Raw genomic sequence first — 19,961 nt, 5'->3', positions numbered from 1 at the left:
ATTTTATTCTGGTGAGTGCCACCCGTTTTGTTCTTTATATAGGCGTTTCCTGTTCTTGTAATCCTGTCTGTGATGATAAGCAGAAGATTTCTGAAAGCTACACAACAGGAAGTTATCAAATACGATGTAAAATATATTGGCCAAGAGATCTAGATGTAGTTTGATTGTTTGGTCGTCGAGAGTGTTGGTCCTTTAGCATTACCCAGGGTGCACCACGTGGAGGCGGACTAACGTTGCACCCCAACAACAGGAAGTGTCATCTTATGAGTTTCAGTGGTCAAATTTAAAAATCTAGTATTCAGAAAGTCAATTCAAATAAATAGTTGCACATAAAAGTTTTATTTAAAAAATGTGGCCAATGAGGACGTCTAAACTGCAGAAATATTGTAATTTAGAAATTTAGATTGCAACGAACAACCCCTGTCAGACACCATTAATTTGACTAGCTACATTAAAAAAAATGTTATTGTCTTCAGAAATTAGCATAATTGCATTTATCTGTTGGCTCTTGATTCATCTTAATTATCCATAAGAATTGTTGGTTTAGAGCCAAATTCATGGCTCCTCAATAGTGAGAAGTAGTTTGGGTCCTGATTGCTATCATCATCATCTAGTTTGTATCATGTTCCTTGTGCTATCCATAAAATGACAAGTGTTAATATACGGATATTATTTTAAGATCAACCTTCTGTTTATATTTTGCACATAATCAGCCATAACACCAAAACCACTGACAGCTGAAATTAATAACTCTTAATGTGTAATTACAATAGCACCTTTCACGTACTAGGATGTATTAGACAGAAACTGAGCATTCAGTTATTGAAGTCGATGACTTGGAAGCATAAAAATGGCCAAAACTAAAGAATTTTTGACAGTGATCAATGTGGGATGGCTAGACGAAAGGTCAAAGTATTTCCAAAATGGGAGAAGTGTTCCTGAAATGCAGAACTAGTAATGATCAAATAGATTCTAGGCTAATCAAATTATTCTCAAGTTTTTGGAAATTCATTAAACCCGGCAAATTTGAACAATTTGCAATTTGATTTCTGCATATCGCAAAAAAAGAAAGTTTATCAGTCGTTTTTTCACAAAACAGAAGATTGCATGAATCACATTAGTCTCACATGACTTCAGGTGCGACCCCTCTGCATAATGATTGGTAGCTATCACATCATATGGTAGTAGCACAGCCAAGGGAGAAGCATAGCCTGTATAAAAGCCGAGACAGGGAATGCAGCAGATATTTTGTAATCAATCTGGATAGTGAGAGGATGTTACAGCTCAAAGCCTAGGAATTAGAGATGGGGGAAAAAAGCCTTAAAACACTGATTAATCATTACACATAGTGTGTGACAGGACAGTAGCGATAAGCAGCTACCATTCTTTTACCCATTGTCAGATATGTTGAGGTCACTTTAAGTTTCCTAAGGTTGTGTATCTGCTAAAGGGGCTTGAAAAACATTCAATACAGTCCTGATTCTTAAGGAGACCTCAAAGTGTTATTAAAGTGTTTTCATGGCAATTGAAGGCTTTACAGTTCTTGAGACTCGCTGTGGATCGAACATCGTCCATTGAATGTGTTGGAAAAAAAAATGACAAAATTCAAATGTGGAAGAATTTGCTCATCTTTAATTATGGACTATTAGTGATGAGCGAACGTGCTGGGATAAGGTGTTATCTGAGCATGCTCAGGTGCTAACTGAGTGTCTTCGGCACGCTCAAATAATATGTTCGAGTCACAGCACCTGCATGTCTCATGGCAGTTCGACAGCCGCAACACATGCAGGAATTGCCTAACAAACAGTATTAGATCAGATAGACAGGATGGACAGCAGTGTGAACAGCCTCTTCTTACCTCAGCACCTCTTGTATCTCCAGTATTAGATCAGATAGACAGCATGGATAGCAGTGTGAGCAGCCTCTTCTTACCTCAAGCACCTCTGGTATCTCCGGTATTATATCAGATACATCAGATAGACAGTGTGGACAGCAGTGTGAGCAGCCTCTTCTTACTTCAGCATTGCTGGTATCTCCAGTATTAGGTCAGATAGACAGAGTGGACAGCAGTGTGAATGGCTTCTTCTTTCCTCTGAACCCCTGGTATTTCCAGTATTAGATCATATGGACAGCGGTGTGAATAGCCTTTTCCTGCCTCAGCACCCCTGGTATCTCCAGTATTAGATCAGATTGACAGGATGGACCGCCATGTGAGCAGCCTCTTTCCTCAGCAGTCCTGGTATCACCAATATTAGATCAGATAGACTAAGTGGACAGCAGTGTAAATGGCCTATTCTTTCCTCTCAACCCATGGTATTTCCAGTATTAGATCAGGTAGACAGGATGAACAGCAGTGTGAGCAGCCTCTTCTTACCTCAGCACCCCTGGTATCTCCAGTATTAGATCAGATACATCAGATAGACAGTGTGGACAGCAGTGTGAGCAGCCTCTTCTTACCTCAGCAACTCTAATATATCCAGTATTAGATCAGATAGAAAGGATGGACAACAGTATGAGCAGCCTCTCATGCTGTGAACTTGTGGAAGAGAACTTGCGGAAGGCGGTAAATGGTTTTCAAAAACCAGATTATCATGCTTGTTACATTCATCTGGTTGAAAACATTTTGTCGACATACTCTATGCGCATGAAACAATTTATCTAATTTACTGTTTTTATGATGGAAACCTCATTCTAGGATAATCTAAACTCAACAAAGCTTAATATAGATTAATCAGCGGAAAAGTGATTGAGAAGTGGTTCTCTAGCTAGAAAAAAATGTAATTTATTTTCCCAAATTGTCTTTATGTATCCTTCTAGTAAAACTCAACTGCAATCTTGAAATATATTGAGAAAAACATTTCATACAAACGATAGACTGATTTACTGGAGATGTTGATTCCATCACCCCCGCAGCGGCTGAGCTTGATCCAAAATACCACACAATGCTGCATTCAGTCATGGATCTACCCCTATATTTACCATAATTGTGGAAACAGCCTTTGCCGTTGTGCTACCTGACATTAGAAATTGTTTTGTTGACAGCCATAGTCTTGAATTATTGAAATATTCGCAAGATTTTTTTTCCGCACCTGCCCTGTTGAATTAATGTCATAATTCGGTTTTAAACTTCTAATTTTATTTTCAGCATAGTAAACATATATTTTTTTTTCTCCTTTTTCTCTAGGACCAGGGCACAGTGGGGGTGATTTTTAACGTGGGCACAGATGATATAACTATCGAAGAACCAGGGGCCCTGGTGAGCGATGGAAAGTATCATGTGGTGCGATTTACTCGTAGTGGGGGAAACGCTACCTTGCAGGTGGACAGCTGGCCAGTGAACGAAAGGTATCCTGCAGGTAAGGAGCATAGTACTAATAATTTGCATGGAAAGTACTTCCCCTGAGGTTCCATGTTGTGTAATAGTCAAATGAGTCTTTTCTGTTGACTGATATTTTGCCAATAATACCATTATTAGCATCAACATAGCAATAAGACTGGTACCTTATAGGGTCAATGCCATTGCCGTAAATCATGACTAACATGTAAGTATACAAAGTATGGAACACTACATTCATAATGGCAAAAAATGACTGCCCAAATATGAAGTGACACAAATTAGCACTACACACTTGGAGATTTCAAGCAGATCCACCAGGAAACTAGCCAAGAGTTGAGACAACGAATTTCCATGTCTAGATAACCTCAGTCAGATCTCCCTAAGGTTAGGATCACACGGCCATTTTCTCTCCAAATGAGAAGAACGGTCCAGTTATATGTGATCGGAGTGGGATCCTTTTTTCTCCGAGATGGACAGAATAAAGAAAAGTTTCTCCACTTTGTCCATTCTGTGAGTGAACAAAAATCATACCTCACTCGGATGACAATATTTTCCATAGAGGCGTAGACTCGCGTTGCCGATTTTGATCCGACACTGTCTCCATTCTGTCATTCCGTGAAAATCGGACCTCACTCGGATGACAATGTTTTCCATAGAGGCGTAGACTCGCGTTGCCGATTTTGATCCGACACTGTCTCCATTCTGTCATTCCGTGAAAATCGGACCTCACTCGGATGACAATGTTTTCCATAGAGGCGTAGACTCGCATTGCCGATTTTGATCCGACACTGTCTCCATTCTGTCATTCCGTGAAAATCGGACCTCACTCGGATGACAATGTTTTCCATAGAGGCGTAGACTCGCGTTGCCGATTTTGATCCGACACTGTCTCCATTCTGTCATTCCGTGAAAATCGGACCTCACTCGGATGACAATGTTTTCCATAGAGGCGTAGACTCGCGTTGCCGATTTTGATCCGACACTGTCTCCATTCTGTCATTCCGTGAAAATCGGACCTCACTCGGATGACAATATTTGCCATAGAGGCGTAGACTCGCGTTGCCGATTTTGATCCGACACTGTCTCCATTCTGTCATTCCGTGAAAATCGGACCTCACTCGGATGACAATGTTTTCCATAGAGGCGTAGACTCGCGTTGCCGATTTTGATCCGACACTGTCTCCATTCTGTCATTCCGTGAAAATCGGACCTCACTCAGATGACAATGTTTTCCTTAGGGGAGTAGACTCGCGTTGCCGATTTTGATCCGACACTGTCTCCATTCTGTCATTCCGTGAAAATCGGACCTCACTCGGATGACAATGTTTTCCATAGAGGTGTAGACTCGTGTTGCCGATTTTGATCCGACACTGTCTCCATTCTGTCATTCCGTGAAAATCGGACCTCACTCGGATGACAATGTTTTCCATAGGGGAGTAGACTCGCGTTGCCGATTTTGATCCGACACTGTCTCCATTCTGTCATTCCGTGAAAATCGGACCTCACTCGGATGACAATGTTTTCCATAGAGGCGTAGACTCGCGTTGCCGATTTTGATCCGACACTGTCTCCATTCTGTCATTCCGTGAAGATCGAACCTCACTCGGATGACAATGTTTTACATGGACGTGTAGACTCGCGTTGCCGATTTTGATCCAACATTGAGATCAAAATTGGAGATGTCAACTATTTCCTCCAAGGAAAAAAAAATTGGATATGTGCACAGCCCCATAGAATAACATGGGTTCGAGTAATATCCGTCAAAACTACGGATAGCACTCGTCTGATCTAAAGAGTCATGTGCATGAGCCCTAAGATAGGGAAAGTTCTTACCCTACCTACAATCCCAGCTCTCTCCGTTTCTCCTTTTTGGTACCGTTCCTGCTTTTTTTCCCCCCATTCTTTATGTCTATCTGCTAATGTGGGCTCCAGTTTCTTTCCCATTTGGTTGGACACTTTTCCCTAGTCCATTCTGAAAACTCCCAGACATTGAAAAAGTAAATTATGGGATAATCTTGGATTAGAATCATAGCATTTACGAGAAGGTCATGGCTTGTACACAAGTAGATGGTCACTTAGGACAATCCTTGTCTCACCCGACTTTCTAAGCTCATAGAATCATAATTTCCTTGCAGTTGACTACAAATATTCCATTGGATGAGTTTTCTCCTCTCATTAAGCTGTGTTGTATAATTTGCATTTTTTTTTTTTTGCTAATTGGGAAAAATTAAAGGATCAAAGAGATTGCTTTGTTGGTTTTTTATTATTATTATTATTACTAAGGTATATGTTTGAATCTTGAATGAATAAACAATGAGAAAATATGACGTAACAAAAAAAAAGAAGTACTGATAAACTTAGTGCTAAAATCGACTGGTAATCTGAGTCTAAACTGTCCCAACAATCCCTTTAACCAATTTCTAAACAGAACTAACTAGAGCTTAGCTTTTTAATCCATTCTGCTCCCATTACAACCACATCTGTTCTAGACTGGAGAAATAGAATTGGAATGCAAGATTTGGGAAAAGTGATCTGTTTATTTGTCATATATATATATTCTGGAATAAGTTGGCTATTTCACGTTCTACCTGGTTTATATGGGAGTCGTATCATGGACTCTGCTCTAGATCGGGCTCCGAAAAGGAGCAATAGTCTTATAGTAAATTCAATAACCTTCGCAAATAGCGGTTCACAAAACAACTCATAATGGGTGACATTAATCAAAACTAGTACAAAGTGGAGGAGATGTAGCCATTCAGATTGAAGCTTTTATTTTTAAAGAGTCAGTGTAGTTTTAATTTTTATTTCATATCAATAGTTCACATGAAAATAAGACATTTTTATAATACATCATATTGGAGAAATTTGCTTCTTTCTCCTCCTGGACTGATCATTCATTCTCAAAACTCTCATTTCACGAGTAAAATCTGTCTTCGGTGAATAGAGATTTTGCCATTACTGAGATAGGAGAGGACAGTTGGTGTTCATAAAGTTCTATGGAGAACTGTAACTGTCGTTTCACGAGAACTTGCAGTAGAATGTCCATATCTGCCTCTAGCTCCTCTCCTCTACATAGAATCTTATGAGCACCAACTGTCATCTCCTATCTCAGCAATGGGAAAATTCCGTATTCACTGAAGACAGATTTTACCCATGAATTCAGGTGAATACAGATTTTCCCATTGCTCAAATCAGAGATGAAAGTTGATGCTCATGAGATTCTATAAAGAAGGTAGGAGAACGAGGCAAACACTGACATTCTGCTGCAAGTTCTTCTGAAACATCAGTTACAGTTCTCCATAGAACTATAAGAGCACCAACTGTCATCTCCTATCTCAGTAATAGGAAAATCTGTAAACATTGGAGATGCATTTTATGAATTGCGAATTTTCAGGATGAAAAGAGATAGAAGCAAATTTCCCTAATAACATATATTACAAATCTCATTTTCCTGTGTATTATTGATTCATTAAAAAAAAATTAAAACAAAATGATGATTACTCTCAAGAGGAAAAACAAAAGATGAGTTAATGAGTTAATATAGCTCTCCTTTTCTTTCCACCAGTTTTAATATTTAGTGTTTATGTACCTGGAGATTCCCAGCTAGGCAATGTCATTTCGCTAAAAATTAGTGAATATTTAATAATGGCTAACGATTGAGAAAATTGATTTGTGAACTGCACTTTGTAAAGATTGCAAATTAATTGGCTCGTTTCTGAGCAGATTTTATTATTATTTTGTTTTATATAATGATTTATTTATGCTATCATCACCATTTTTTTACGGATTATTATATGTTTTATTATTATTTTTTATTATTAGTTTTAAATATTGTAGTAGTATTATTAGTACTCTTATATTATTATTATTAGCTGGCTATTTGTTTGCTTTAGCATGAAGATTTCTCAACTTTTCAGCGCTGGTAAATCTGGATTGGTTGCACTTCTTAAAGTTCAGGAAGATGTAGCAAAGTGTCATCTCGATGCCTAGCGTCTTGCATAAGTCCAGCATGTTGTTTATTACCCTCTGTCCATGACTCCAAGATTTACTTTTTGTCCTTTTCTGCCTTATTCAACACCATGCTTAAGCCAAGCCCGACCCCATCGACTATTTCCTAATCATGTAAGCGTTCCTCCTTACCTACTTTTGTCTTTTCTTTGTTCCTCTCCCCAATATCTTTGATTTCCCCCCGAAATGACAACCTTCCATTATTTGTGAAGAAAGTCATTGACATATTGAATTTTAGAGTTGCTTCTCTTTTGGGAATACAGAAGTGTCTACTATTAAAGCAATTGGTAGACTCGCCAAGGAAAACTGTAACCTTCGATCATTTCGAGAAAGCCTTAGATCTTCGCTAAAAAGCCGATGGATGAAACGAGCAAGAGTAAATATTAGGATAATGGACAACAAAAAATGTCTCAACGTCATTTACCGGTGACAAAAGTAGTAGTAACATAATGGTTTTCAAGGTTCCGATTGGTCCTTGATATGTTCATTAATCATAGAATCATAGAATCGTAGAGTTGGAAGGGACCTCCTGGGCCATCTGGTCCAACCCCCTGCTCAAAGCATTGATCCCAACAAGTCAAGTGGTTGACAACCGTTGTAGGCTAGGTTTGGTATACAAGTGGGATAGACTAGTTCCAAATGAGTATGTAAGTACCTGAATATTAACTCATTGGTTTCCCAGATTTTGCAGTCCATGCTCTTTCTGTTGACTTTGCGCGAGTGGTTTCGGTAAATGGGGGTAAAATGGGACTAATCTCCTTTAAATCTCTCTTAACCATTTTCTAACTATTGTAACTGTTCCATGAACTGTTAACCTCTAACCTTTCGCCTTTCAGATTCTAATGCATCTAATGTTCTTTTATTAAAACTCTATAAAGGGAACCCAGATAGTGAAAGATTGGCGCTTGCCCGTCAGCGCATCCCATACCGCCTGGGTCGTGTTGTAGACGAATGGCTGCTAGACAAAGGTAATTTTTGTGGGGATTGGGAGGATGGTTTAAAAATAATTAAAAAAAAATGGTGGAGTGAGAAGGCGAAGAGAATTCTTTGAAAAATAAAAAAAACTGGTAAAAATGATCTATAAATTACCTAAACATTATCAGAGAAAAAAAAAAGTTGTCTTCTTCCCCTCTTACGCTGTATTATTTCTATCCACTCTTTTTCATAATTCACAGTATGGGAACCGATCTGGTAGATGATGGTAAATTCACATTTCAACGGTCCGTCGAAGACCTTTACATTCATCGCGAACCTTCACTTATTTTCTCTTTTCTTTGGTGTTTTAGTGATTTTTTTCATTCGGCTGATTTCATCTTTAAGAGTCCAGTTTTCACATATAAACCATTCATCTGAGCAATAATTGGGCTGTTGTAATAGGTAAAGGAGATTTATAAATATCTAGTTAAAATGGGGCCAAATTAAAAAAAAAACTTCAATCCAATGGACCCTTCCCGATTCTGCTAACTCCCTGCAACAATCACATGACGCATATCCTTCACATCCAATCAGCTGTCACGTGCCATACTTCTTGAGACCAGTAATTGGCTGCAGTGGTCACTGTAGAACTAAGTAGAGACTCTCTGGGACCACCGGAGTGGTGGCGCTGGGTGGTGAGCATAGGCTTTTCATCCTTTATTTAAACCTCCTTTAAGGTATCAAACCCTAGAAGATGTTGAGTTAAACTTTCTTATCTTTGGTTTTCGAACTTGGAAAAAGTTCCAGTCCAGCGCCGAAACGCGTTAGTGTAATAAACGGCTTATTTTTTAGCTAGTAGTCTTCATTACTGCAAGAGCAACCCAGGTACCGGGATATCGCGACTAAAATATAGTAAACTTACTGTAAACACATTTTTTTTTTTAAATTTTATCTGACATATGCAATATTTTAGAGACTTTAAAAGAAGGCTGAGAATATGTACCCGCTATGGAAACATGAAGCCATTCATAACCTAGGCTTTTGTTCTTTTAGTTGAAAATTATAAAAAAAATTGACCGGTATAGCATTTATAACAGGAAAAGTCTCTGTTGGATAAACCATGGCAGTGTCTTTTGCATATCCCTATAATGTAAACCTTAACATTTACAGCTCTTATTTCAAAGAACTTTTTTTTTTTTTAAGAACATCTCTTAAAGATATAAAGAAGATTGATTTCTAGCTTCAAAACACAGCGCCTTACTGTAAGCCGAGTGAGACTCGGTAACTCGCCAGGACGGGTGTTGACAGACATCACAGACTGGCTAAAGGAAGAACATAACATCTTTATAGCGGTATGACACGTCAAGCGAGATTTGCTAGAACCGAAGCCCGTCATAACTTTATTTTGTTCCAGTGAGCTGGTAAATTGGCTGGAACATCCCATTTCCCACAATTGTTTGGCTCCAGTAACTCTACACTAACACTAGAAAAAAATAAACATTTTCTAAGCAATTGGGAGAAATCCTTTATTTACAAATAGTTCCCCCAAAATCCTTTAAAGGGAATCTGTCAGCAGGTCTTTGATATGTAATCTGAGAGCAAAAAGAATGCCGGCGCTGAGACCCTGATTCCAGGGATGTGTCACTTACTGGGCTGTGTTTTACTGTTTCTATAAAATCTGTGTTTCATCAGCAGGAGATTATCACTGCAGGACTAGGTGGTCTCCTCTTTCCTAGTCCAACCACACACCCCCAACACTGGTTTCTGTAAATGCACAGTGTACACAGAAAGCCACCAATCAATGTTGTGGGCGGAGTTATACGCAGCTCAGCACTCTGAGCACTGCTGGATCAACAGCAGACAAAACAGGGATTGTATCAAAATGACAGCATACTGACCAGCAAGTAATACATCGCTGGAATCGGGTTCTCAGCCCCTACATCATGCTGATAACAGATTCCACAGCAAAAAAAACTGTTGACAGATTCCCTTTATGTAATACTTTTTCATGCATCCTATGCTTCTGCTCATGCATGAATGTCTATAATGATATTGTCTACAGCAGGTTGACACCTAGGATTGTCTAGCAGACTGCCATACTGATACATGTACAGGACTACATTGCCATACTGAAAAAATACCAGCTAACCTTGACAGGCTACCGTAGGACTGTAAGATTAGCTTGTCTCACCAGATTCTGAGGCTCCTAGCTATGACATCCTATAGGTTTGGCCTTCTACTTCTCGGTAGCATCTGATCCCATGGTTATCCATGATGTCTAATAGGACACATCATGTTCATGTCTGAGGACTTTAGGATGAATTAGAGAAACTAAATTGGCCTTAATGACGGAATATTCAGAAAGACATTATTTTTCTAGTAATGATAACTATGTCCTCTCCGTGTCCTTAGGACATATAGAATGTAGAAGGGTAGGGATGCGAAAATCGTCTGCGGAGCTTAAGGTCACCTTCCATGCTCGGCTGGTTACTTTCTATATTCCTTTAATTCATTTCCTCGTTCAATTTTCAGAATTCTGGAAATGTGTAAACCCGTGAATATTAGTTTTGCTGAATCATAAGGCTTTGTTTGCATATGTCAGATGGTCTATTTATCAAGCAGGAACATTCTATTGAAAGTGCTGAACATATAAGCTTCTGCCTCCTAGTAAATAGGCTCTGTGCAGTGTGGTGGAAATACACGGTAGTGTTGCTATTGAATTAACTGATTGTATAACCTGAGCTGATCGCAGCAGTTTATAGCGAATCGTTACGGTACCTGAGTTATGACCAGAACTTGCCTGCAGTAAAGATTAGAATGGAGCCGACGGACTGCATGGGCTAAAGTTCGACTTCTAGAAATGGGATTATAGCTATGGACCTCTCCACTAGAAAAATAACAACACATATATAAAGATGATGACAACTGGAGCTACTGTTGATATTGTATAATACATTAGATATAAATCTCCTGGATATTTACTTTCAATACCAGAAAATTACATTTCCTATGGAATCAGAGCATACTGAGCTCAGAGACGTCTACATTTTCTCCCTGGGCTCAGAGACTTCTACATTCCCTTTCTGGGCTCAGAGACTTCTACATTCCATTTCTGCGCTCAGAGACTTCTACATTTCCTCTCTGCACTCAGACAATTCTACATTTCTTCCCTGGGCTCAAAGACTTCTACATTTCTTCCCTGGGCTCAAAGACTTCTACATATCCTCTCTGGGCTCAGAGACTTCTACATTTCCTCTCTGTGCTCAGAGACTTCTACATTTCCTCTCTGTGCTCAGTGACTTCTATGTTCCCTCCCTGGGCTCAGAGATTTCTACATTTCCTCTCTGTGCTCAGAGACTTCTACGTTCCCTCCCTGGGCTCAGAGATTTCTATATTTCCTCTCTGTGCTCAGAGACTTCTACATTTCCACTCTGGGCTCAAAAACTTTTATATTCCCTCTCTGGACTCGGAGACGTCTACATTCCCTCTCTGCGCTCAGAGACTTCCACATTCCCTCTCTTGGCTCAGAGACTTCTACATTTCCTCCCTGGGCTCAAAGACTTCTACATGTCCTCTCTGGGCTCTAAGACTTCTACATTTCCTTTCAGGGCTCTTAGACTTCTACATTTCCTCTCTGTGCACTGAGACATCTACATTTCCACTCTGTGTTCAGAGACTTCTACGTTCCCTCCCTGGGCTCAGAGATTTCTACATTTCCTCTCTGTGCGCAGAGACTTCTACGTTTCCACTCTGGGTTCAAAGACTTCTACATTCCCTCTCTGGACTCAGAGACTTCTACGTTCCCTCTCTGGGCTCAGAGACTTCTACGTTCCCTCTCTGGGCTCAGAGACTTCTACATTTCCTCCCTGGGCTCAAAGACTTCTACATTTCTTCCCTGGGCTCAAAGACTTCTACATGTCCTCTCTGGGCTCTAAGACTTCTACATGTCCTCTCTGGGCTCATAGACTTCAACATTCAACAACACACAAATAAAAAGGATTATTTTTCAATGCGATGAAATCCATTACCATATATATATATATATATATATACAGTGGGGAAAAAAAGTATTTAGTCAGTCAGCAATAGTGCAAGTTCCACCACTTAAAAAGATGAGAGGCGTCTGTAATTTACATCATAGGTAGACCTCAACTATGGGAGACAAACTGAGAAAAAAAAATCCAGAAAATCACATTGTCTGTTTTTTTTTTCATTTTATTTGCATATTATGGTGGAAAATAAGTATTTGGTCAGAAACAAAATTTCATCTCAATACTTTGTGATATATCCTTTGTTGGCAATGACAGAGGTCAAATGTTTTCTGTAAGTCTTCACAAGGTTGCCACACACTGTTGTTGGTATGTTGACCCATTCCTCCATGCACATCTCCTCTAGAGCAGTGATGTTTTTGGCTTTTCGCTTGGCAACACGGACTTTCAACTCCCTCCAAAGATTTTCTATAGGGTTGAGATCTGGAGACTGGCTAGGCCACTCCAGGACCTTGAAATGCTTCTTACGAAGCCACTCCTTCATTGCCCTGGCGGTGTGCTTTGGATCATTGTCATGTTGAAAGACCCAGCCACGTTTCATCTTCAATGCCCTTGCTGATGGAAGGAGGTTTGCACTCAAAATCTCATGATACATGGCCCCATTCATTCTTTCATGTACCCGGATCAGTCGTCCTGGCCCCTTTGCAGAGAAACAGCCCCAAAGCATGATGTTTCCACCACCATGCTTTACAGTAGGTATGGTGTTTGATGGATGCAACTCAGTATTCTTTTTCCTCCAAACACAACAAGTTGTGTTTCTACCAAACAGTTCCAGTTTGGTTTCATCAGACCATAGGACATTCTCCCAAAACTCCTCTGGACCATCCAAATGCTCTCTAGCAAACTTCAGACGGCCCGGACATGTACAGGCTTAAGCAGTGGGACACGTCTGGCACTGCAGGATCTGAGTCCATGGTGGCGTAGTGTGTTACTTATGGTAGGCCTTGTTACATTGGTCCCAGCTCTCTGCAGTTCATTCACTAGGTCCCCCCGCTTGGTTCTGGGATTTTTACTCACTGTTCTTGTGATCATTCTGACCCCACGGGGTGGGATTTTGCGTGGAGCACCAGATCGAGGGAGATTATCAGTGGTCTTGTATGTCTTCCATTTTCTAATTATTGCTCCCACAGTTGATTTCTTCACTCCAAGCTGGTTGGCTATTGCAGATTCAGTCTTCCCAGCCTGGTGCAGGGCTACAATTTTGTTTCTGGTGTCCTTTGACAGCTCTTTGGTCTTCACCATAGTGGAGTTTGGAGTCAGACTGTTTGAGGGTGTGCACAGGTGTCTTTTTATACTGATAACAAGTTTAAACAGGTGCCATTACTACAGGTAATGAGTGGAGGAAAGAGGAGACTCTTAAAGAAGAAGTTACAGGTCTGTGAGAGCCAGAAATCTTGATTGCTTGTTTCTGACCAAATACTTATTTTCCACCATAATATGCAAATAAAATGAAACAAAAACAGACAATGTGATTTTCTGGATTTTTTTTTCTCAGTTTGTCTCCCATAGTTGAGGTCTACCTATGATGTAAATTACAGACGCCTCTCATCTTTTTAAGTGGTGGAACTTGCACTATTGCTGACTGACTAAATACTTTTTTTCCCCACTGTAAATATATATATATATATATATATATATATATATAGTGGTATAGTGGAAAATTGAGGACTTGATATTCTAAGGAGGATAAAGCCCTAAAATAATGTGCACATGTGATGATAAAGTGTGAAATATACATGGGATTCAGACCACTTTTTGCTGACTATTTGAGGGAACCTTCCAGCACCGTCTTGCATATGGAAGTAGTTTATTGACTGTGTAGGCGCTTGTCCCTCAATAAATATGATACCTTTTCGATGAAAAATGGAATGTGCTGGTCATAAGAAATCTAAAAATCATATCAAAACAGTCTGGAGGTGCATTGGGGGCGTGTCCACACACTTCTACTGTATCTCCCAAGTGCACTGACACGCCCCCAGTGCATTTCCAGCCTGACTTGCATATGGTTTGTGCACTGATTTCTTATGAATGGTACATCGGATCACTACAAAAAAGGCGTCATTTTTATTGGGAGACAAGTATCTATTCAGCCGTGCCACTACTTTTATATTTAAAAACAGGTTTCTTTTAATAGACATCAGTCTCTGATCCGAATCATATGTACCTCTCATCTCATAGATTTACAAGGTTCTCGTATAATCTGTGCTTACGATCTGATGACCATTGCTAATTTCATTGAATCATTCGTCAGTGTGTGATGTAATCTCACCTTCTGCATTTTTTTTCTACATTCATTTTTTCATCTTTTCGACTCATTTCCCAAATACAATGTATCGACAGAAAACATAACGAATTCTCTCTTCCTTCTCATTCCTTGAACACCTAAATTTCAGGTATACTTATATATAAATCTCCCTACATTTATATATACGTGTACACATTGACGTCTAACCTAAATTTAATCCTCTAATAATTTCTGCTAAACGGCTGATAAACCTTTTTTTTTTTTTTTCACTTGCGTCATTTGTTTTTGTTTTTTTAAATATATATATATATATATATGAAAATCCTAGGAAAGAGTGAGAGAGAATCTAAAGATTTTAAAACATACGGATTTAAAAAAAAAAAAAAAAAAAAAAACGTTAAAGGGACTAATATAAAATGACTTCAAATGCAGGGAATTGAATTAATTATTTTTAACCCTTTGCTGGAAATAAACAATGAAATCCTCCAAAAAGAAAACAACACAAAAAAACGGGATAGGGATATGGAATTCTGCTGATGTTCATGGCAAACATAGTAATATTTTGACCCTAATACACATGGGACCACTGAAAAATATGATTTTTTTGCAGGGGTATTTTACTCTATGTAGGCAAGATGTTATATGGACCACATGATTCATCTTCCATTTCCAAGTCACCATCTGCCGCCTGATACAGAGCTCCAAATCTCATGCATAGACACAGCATTAAAGAGTAATATTTTTTAATGTATTTATAATAATTATCCTCCAAGCATTGTAAAGTTATGCATTTTTGTCATATATGTTATTACCTTCTTTTGATCCCATCTCTCCCAAAAACTGTGCTCCAATACTATTTCATTGCTAATTACATGGTCCTTTGGAAGCTGCTTTTAACCGCTGCTCAGCAAGGTCTGTATACTATTTTCAAACAATCAGGGTATGGGACTTTCCCCGACTGAGACTTTTTGTTCTCCACTTCCCTACTCAGATGAGGTAAAGTCCTATACTCTGTTTAAACACAGTGTATGAATCTTTTGCTGAGTAGCCATTGAAAGGAGCTTCTAAAGGAGCATGAACTGAGCAGCGAGACATCAGTATTTGGGAGGAAAAGAAGGTGATGAAGTATATTTAAAAAATTAAATACTTTGCAATGCCTGGAAGATAATAAAATAAAAAAACAAGTTAAGGTTAGTTAATGTTTAATAGGTGCCGTTTTGGCTGTCAGACGGCATCAGTAAGGAGAGTTTAGGAGCTTAGTTTATATACACTGAGCTCAATTAGGGCATAGTATGCAGTAGCTCCCTCTAGTGTTCAATACCAACAGCCAAAATAGTATCTTTCTTTTCCAAACCCAGAATTTGGAGCTTTAGATCTAAAAAGGGTATGCTTGAATGTATAAAGATATAATTTAGAATTAATTAGCGCAGACCTATTCGCAAATATAGCCTTTCTTAAAACGACAAAGATAATCACAATGTCGAAAATTGTAGGTCACCACCTAACCATACAAGTTCAATGGCTTTGTTGTGGTAAGTTTTAAAGGGACTCTATCACCATTTTTTTTCTGCTGTGTGATCTGAGAGCAGCATCATGTAAGGACAGAGACACTGATTCCAGCGATGTGTCACTTACTGAACTGCTTGGTGTAGTTTTGATAGAATCCCTGTTTTCTCTGCAGTGGTCAGAGTTCTGAGCTGTGTATAACCCTGCCCACATCCTTGATTGGCAGCTTCCTGTGTACTTTGTCAGCAAGCTGCCTATCAATGGTGGGGGGCGGGGTTGCAAAGAATAGCCTGACCTGCCTGCATGTAACGCCTAGTCCTGCAGTGATTATCTCCTGCTGATAAAACACTGATTTTTATTGAAACTACAGCACACAGCCTAATAAGTGACACATCGCTGGAATCAAGGTCTCTGCCCCTACCTTATGTTGCTCTCAGATTAAATAGGAAAAACCTACTGATAGATTTCCTTTATCTTTCTGATACATTTCTTGTGTGTTGGTTTAAGAAAGGCAACATCTGAATGGGTAAATGGAAGACACTTTAATAAGAATATAGAATTTGTTAACAGTCAGTTCACTCGGTTGAAATAGATATTTCACATTCTTTATGTCAATGCTTGTTTTTCCCTATTATTATGCTCTTTTATTCCAAACCACTTATACCAGTGCTTTGCGCTGTACATAATGGAGCATGCTGTATACATGGAAAATGCCAGGGTAGTTAATTGAAAACTCTTGATATTGGAGCAATAAGCCACAGCCATAAAGTAAAATGTTCCACTGGAATGCTAATCTTTTGATTATCTCCTCCTTTACTCCCAACCCTATTAAGTCTGGTCGGATCAACCATCTGCATTGACAGGGATCACCTCTCCTAATTGTCAGCGTCACCTGAATAATCTGAATCCGACCTCCAATATGATATCTTAGAGGTCAACGAACAAATGATGGCTGCCTTTTATTCCGTCCTTTGATCTATGCTCTTTTTATACAAGTTTTATGTTGACCTTTACGTGCTGGGCTTGTTAAGTTGCTCATAGTGCAATGCATGCGAAGAAACATTAAAAATTACAAGCCGAGTAGCTGCCGGGGTTAGGAGCGTCACTATAATTACACTAATGCACTCGCTGCACCCATACCGTATATATATATATATATTTATAATTTGTCCTTTAGTATGTTCCGTTATCTATGTAGCAGTGATTACTGCTTTTATCTCCAATAAATCTCCATGGGAACGACGAACCAGGTCGGCTCCGAGAAGCACTTAGTAGCAAGCGATGTCTGGTAGAAGCGGTCCATTGTAGGAGCGATCCCTTTTACGCAATGATATAGGATAGTCAAGAAATCCTTCCTCCTCCATTGGGGCTTCTTATATAATACTCATCTTATTTCGAAATATCAATATAAAATGCACAAATCATGAAATGTTGCATATATTTCATATTTTGTTACTTCTCAAACATATTTAGTAGGAAATCGACACGTTACAAATTTTAAGGACTCAGTCCCACTTCGATGCCAGGATGAAATTTTCGATTTTTGTTGAGGACGTTCTTGGGGGGAATGCCGCAGAGCCACATGAGGATTTGAGGGGGTTGATTTTTTTTTTTGGCCATTTCCGCATGGTATCAATATAAAATAAATGTGAAAAAAATTAATAGCATGCCAATGCAGTGGTAGAAACCACATTCAAATCCATGCGAATGTGGATTTGTTGCAGATTTTGGCGCAATAAAAGTGTGAAAGCACGCTAATAATTTATCTAATGGACTGCTCGTTAATAGGTGTTTTATAGAATACTCTGTTGCAAAAAAAGCCCATAGTTTCTTTTAATAGGGACCGTCCCCAAGGATCTTTAAATAATTTTTTTTTATAAAACAGATCAATTAGTGAAATCTTAAATGTTTTCATAATTGAAGTCCTTCGGCTGATTAGAAAAAAGTAGGGGCTGAAACGCTCAGCCAAGAACTGCTTTTCTTCTCCAAGACTCAAGGTGGACACTAAGTTTATAGAGTCAGACCTTCGTGTCAGACAGAAGATATCCTTAGTGAAATGTTAAATGTTTTCATGTAAAGGCCCTTGGCTAATTAGATAAAAGGTAGGGGTTGAAATGCTCAGGCAAACTCTGCTCTTCTCCTAGACTCAAGGTGGACACCAAGTTTTCGGAGTCAGACTTTAGTATCAGACAGAAGATATCCTTAGTGAAATGTTAAATGTTTTCATGTAAAGGCCCTTGGCTAATTAGAAAAAGGTAGGGGTTGAAACGCTCAGACAAACTCTGCTCTTCTCCGAGACTCAAGGTGGACACCAAGTTTATAGAGTCAGACCTTAATGTCAGACAGAAGATATCCTTAGTGAAATATTAAATGTTTTCATAATTGAAGGCCCACTGCCGATTAGAAAAAGGTAGGGGTTGAAACCCTCAGCCAAGCTCTGCTCTTCTCTTAGACTCAAGATGGACACCAAGTTTTTGAAGTCAGACTTTAGTGTCAGACAGAAGATATCCTTAGTGAAATGTTAAATGTTTTCATGTAAAGGTCCTTGGCTGATTAGAAAAAGGTAGGGGTTGAAACGCTCAGACAAACTTTGCTCTTCTCCGAGACACAAGGTGGACACCAAGTTTATAGAGTCAGACCTTAGTGTCAGACAGAAGATATCCTTAGTGAAATATTAAATGTTTTCATAATTGATGGCCCACTGCCGATTAGAAAAAGGTAGGGGTTGACACGCTCAGACAAACTCTGCTCTTCTCCGAGACTCAAGGTGGACACCAAGTTTATAGAATCAGACCTTAGTGTCTGACAGAAGATATCCTTAGTGAAATATTAAATGTTTTCATAATTGAAGGCCCACTGCCGATTAGAAAAAGGTAGGGGTTGAAACCCTCAGCCAAGCTCTGCTCTTCTCCTAGACTCAAGGTGGACACCAAGCTTTTGGAGTCAGACTTTAGTGTCGGAGAGAAGATCTCCTTAATTTTAGAAATCAGTGGGGTTTCATGACCTGGACTGCTTAATATCAAAAGTTTTTAGACATGCAATTACTCTTCATCCTATTGAAGAACAGTGTGCACCATGAATATGGTCAACTGTATGGGCTGTTGCTCCATAACAAATCTTTTGGAGAACATGTAAACTTTCAGCTATTCTGAAGATAACTATGAAATTGGAGGCTTTTTAGGGGTAAAGTGGAGCCCCGGTACAACAGCTACATAAAACACAGAGGTTGAATTGACGGGTGATATGTCCATGTGCATGACATGTACCTTATTTGTCTGTTTGAAAGACGTTTTCACATTTCCAAATTTGAAGGCAACTTCATTTCGAAAACTTCAATTTGGAATTTTAAGAAAACCCAAATTCTTTTTTAAAACTGGACAAGAAAATGAACCATCAACAGAATTCCAGAATTTAAAAAAAAATCCACAATTCTAAACGCAATATGGAGGAACTTAACAACTAAAAACTAAAAAAAATGAAATAAATAAAGACTAACCAAAACCTAAAATAATAATTACTAAATAATACGCTAACCAATAAATTGCTGCATTATTTTCTTCTAATGAGACTTGAACTACTCCCAATTGGTAAATAGAATATTAACTACAGAGGGTTAAAAAAATGAAATTCATTCATAAACCTGTTTCAATAGATGACAGTAGGTTTGGCCGGTAAAAGGCGGGAAATGGGAGTAGTACCGATTCTTCGGATGTGAAGTCCCTTTAACATTTTCTGTCTGGAAGGATGAAAATTTTGGTAAGGAAAACATCAATTTACACACAAAAAAGGGGGACTAATTATTGTCTTGGTGCTGCTGATTCCTCGTTTTTGTCTGTTCCGATGTGCGATTTGTGTGAGTGCAGACGAGTGGTTCCTACTGGTGATGGTGGCACACGGGAGA

General features: G+C 39.0%; 1 protein-coding gene across 15 annotated transcripts in view; it reads left to right on the top strand.

Annotated features, from left to right (window-relative positions):
• NRXN2 (neurexin 2) overlaps nt 1-19,961 on the top strand; it is a 900,728-nt gene that overhangs the window by 707,909 nt on the left and 172,858 nt on the right. For 8 of the 15 annotated variants that reach the window (XM_073578436.1, XM_073578435.1, XM_073578432.1 and 5 more), the window contains 2 exons: nt 3,185-3,356; nt 8,224-8,313. In XM_073578436.1, coding sequence (XP_073434537.1) covers nt 3,185-3,356; nt 8,224-8,313 — 262 coding nt within the window. The remainder of the gene's footprint in view (nt 1-3,184; nt 3,357-8,223; nt 8,314-19,961) is intronic. The other 7 variants (XM_073578443.1, XM_073578438.1, XM_073578437.1 and 4 more) reach the window with 1 other exon arrangement.

Source organism: Dendrobates tinctorius, unplaced genomic scaffold (genome assembly GCF_039654945.1).
Source record: "Dendrobates tinctorius isolate UK_male_01 unplaced genomic scaffold, ASM3965494v1 ptg000059l, whole genome shotgun sequence".
NCBI classification, from domain to species: Eukaryota; Metazoa; Chordata; class Amphibia; order Anura; family Dendrobatidae; genus Dendrobates; species Dendrobates tinctorius.
The sequence above is the reverse complement of the archived record's forward strand: the minus strand, read 5'-3'. Positions and strand labels throughout refer to the sequence as shown.